The sequence below is a fragment of the Orycteropus afer genome, unplaced genomic scaffold (assembly GCF_000298275.1).
Source record: "Orycteropus afer afer isolate SDZICR_OR568_19922 unplaced genomic scaffold, OryAfe1.0 scaffold00387, whole genome shotgun sequence".
Classification (NCBI taxonomy): Eukaryota; Metazoa; Chordata; class Mammalia; order Tubulidentata; family Orycteropodidae; genus Orycteropus; species Orycteropus afer.
In genome coordinates this window covers 1,737,531-1,740,498 of record NW_006921974.1, presented here as the reverse complement: position 1 = coordinate 1,740,498, position 2,968 = coordinate 1,737,531, and the positions used below count along the sequence as shown (strand labels likewise).

The 2,968-nt window shown below is 42.8% G+C and overlaps 1 protein-coding gene across 1 annotated transcript in view; it reads right to left on the bottom strand.

Annotated features, from left to right (window-relative positions):
- The window catches only part of TMEM255A (transmembrane protein 255A), a 63,285-nt gene that overhangs the window by 17,946 nt on the left and 42,371 nt on the right, over positions 1-2,968 (bottom strand). The window contains exon 8 of the mRNA XM_007953324.2: positions 900-1,062. Coding sequence (XP_007951515.1) covers positions 900-1,062 — 163 coding nt within the window. The remainder of the gene's footprint in view (positions 1-899; positions 1,063-2,968) is intronic.

Sequence of the window (2,968 nt, the reverse complement as noted above, 5' to 3'; positions counted from 1 at the left end):
TCCTACTTCCGTAGTGATACTGCCTCGGGAACCCAAGGAGGGGTCGCTGTGAGTCGGGCACATAACAACAACAACAACAAGTGATTCTAATGTGAAATCATCTTGAGAACCACAACTCTAAATCTTTCTTCCACAATTAAAGATCAAAGTTTATTAAATCAGCAAATAAATGCTTGGGAATGTTTTCAAAGCAAAGGAAGGAAGGCGCCTACCATTATAGAACACCTACTGGGTGCTGACTTTTGATGTGCCTTGACAGACAGACACACACACACACATATACACACATGCATACACACAAAGGCTTGGAAAGGGGAACATGGAACATAAAGAAGCTGAAGTTGGCATTGAGTTTGAAGGCAAGACCTGGCATGCAGCTTAGCCTCGGGCTGGCCCTTCAAAGACACAATGAACAGAGCCCAGATGCTCTTGGGGGTGAGGGGGACAAAATATGGGATGGAATTCCTAGGGAGGGGGAGACTAGCATTAATTTTACCTGTACCTAAAAAACTTTGTCCTTCCTTCTCTCCTTAGATTTGTTAGGGGAACACTTACCCCAAAAGCTTTCTAAAACTGTGTGTGTGTGTGTGTGTGTGTAGGGGCTGAGGTGGTAGGGAACCATGAAAGGCTGTTTGCATAACCAGCGTGACTGAGAGAATTGACAACACTGCTCTCATCCCCACCCCCATCCAGATTTTGCCTCAAGGACACAGGTAACTCATGTTAACAAGACATATTTGCAGACTGATGACATTCCATGGCTCTGTCAAGTTGAGATAATTTGAAGGCAGCTACATTCTTGAGGAAAATGCTTCTGCTTCCTCTCCAGGCCCTCAACCACCTAACCTCATCCCCTCCCACAGCAGGAGCCTCTGTATAATGGGAAGCCCCTTCCTTACCATGTCCTTAAAGCCTCCAAGCACAGCAGCAGTGATGATGCCCAGGAACAGACCAACAATGTTGAGGATGGTAGCGGACCAGAGCAGGTGGTAGAGGTGGATGATGTCTTGGCAGCTGCTGACATCGATGTATTCGTAGTACCCGCCAGTGATCTCCACTCGGCTGCATAGGGAGGAGGACAACCCCAGTCAGTCCCCAGGGAGCAGGCTGGCCTCTAAGGCTTTGGCTACCATGCAGCTCGGCCAAAAAGACAGGTGGGCAGGTGGGGAACAATCATAATGGACATTACAGCCATGTGTACACTTTGGGGAGCAAGACACTATCAACTCAAAGTGTATTTATTGAAAACCAAACAAACTTACCTGTCAGAGAAACACTTGTTACCAGCACTAACACTTAATCATAAATACGCTTACTGACCCTTGCTATGTGCCAGGCACTGTGTATGCACTTTACATGTGTGAATCCATTGAATCTGTGCTGTCCAGTATGGTAGCTACTAGTCACATGTAGCTATTGAAATTTAAATTAATTAAAATTAAGTAAAATTTTAAAAATTCAGTACTTCAGCCTCACCAACCACATTCAAGTGCTTAATAGCCACATGTGGCTAGGTGGCTACTGTACTGGACAGAACAGATTATGGAACATTTCCATCATTGCAGACAATTCTATTGGATAGCACTGCAAATGCTAACAATACCTCCATGAACTAGATACTATCACTCTTTCCATTTTGCAAATGAGAAAACCGAAGCACAGTGAAGTTAAGGAACTTGTCCATGTCAGAAGTGGTAGAGCCAGGACCTGAATTCAGGCTTCAAAGGCTTCAGTGTCTCCTTTCACTCCACACACACACACAAAAAAGACAACAAACAAATAAAAATCAATCCCCCCAAGGAGCTCTGGTGATACAACTGGTTAAGCACTCAGCTACTAACCAAAAGGTTAGTGGTTTGAACCCACCTGGCTGCTCCATAGGCGAAAGGCCTGGCAATCTACTCCGGTAAAGATTACAGCTTTGGAAACCCTATGGAGCAGTTCTAGTCTGTCACATGGGGTGGCTATGAGTGATAATCGACTGGATTGCACCTAACAACAACGACAACAAAATACACTCACCGCCTACCATAAAAATCCCAAACTCATTGCCACTGAATCAATTCCGACTGAGAGCGATGATATAGGACAGGACAGAATTGCCCCACAGGGTTTCCAAGGCTGAAATCTTCTTGGAAAGAGATTGCCACATCTTTTTTCCCAGGGAGTAGCTGGTAGGTTTGAACTGCCAACTTTTTGGTTAGCAGCCAAGAGTTTAATCATGGTGCCACTAGGCAACACACAGACATAAAAAAATCAATGCCTCAATAAAGAGCTAAAGCTGAACTTCTGGACAGACCTGAGTATCACCTCCTTGGAGAGGCCCTCCCTGACCACTCTGTTCAAAGACATAGCCCAGCCCCACCCTACTCTTTACTCTTTATTGAATTGTTGCAGGTATCAGGATTGGAGGAAGACTTATTAACAACCTGTGATATGCAGATGACACCATCTTGTTTGTTGAAAGTGAAGAGGACTTGAAGCATTTACCGATGAAGATCAAAGTATGGATTATACCTCAACATAAAGAAAACAAAAATATTCACAACTGGTCCAATAAGTAGCATCATGATAAATGGAGAAAAGATTGAAGTTGTCAAGGATTTCATTTTACTTGGCTCCACAATCAATGCCCATAGAAGCAGCAGTCAAGAAATTAAACATCGTATCGCATTGGGAAATCTGCTGCAAAAGAGCTCTTACAAGTGTTAAAAAGCAAAGATGTCACTGACCCAAACCATGGTATTTTCTTTTCTTTTTTTTTAACCTGTAGATGGTATTTTTTTTACTGAAAATGTCAGATAAATAAAATTATAAGCAGTCATTCATGGATAACATAAACTGGAAAATGTGACTATAGTTATATGTTTTTTTTAATTATTATTGTGATTTGGGTGAAGATTTACAGAGCAAATTCACTTTCCATACAGCAGTTCACATATACTTTGTCTCATGTCATTGACCACAG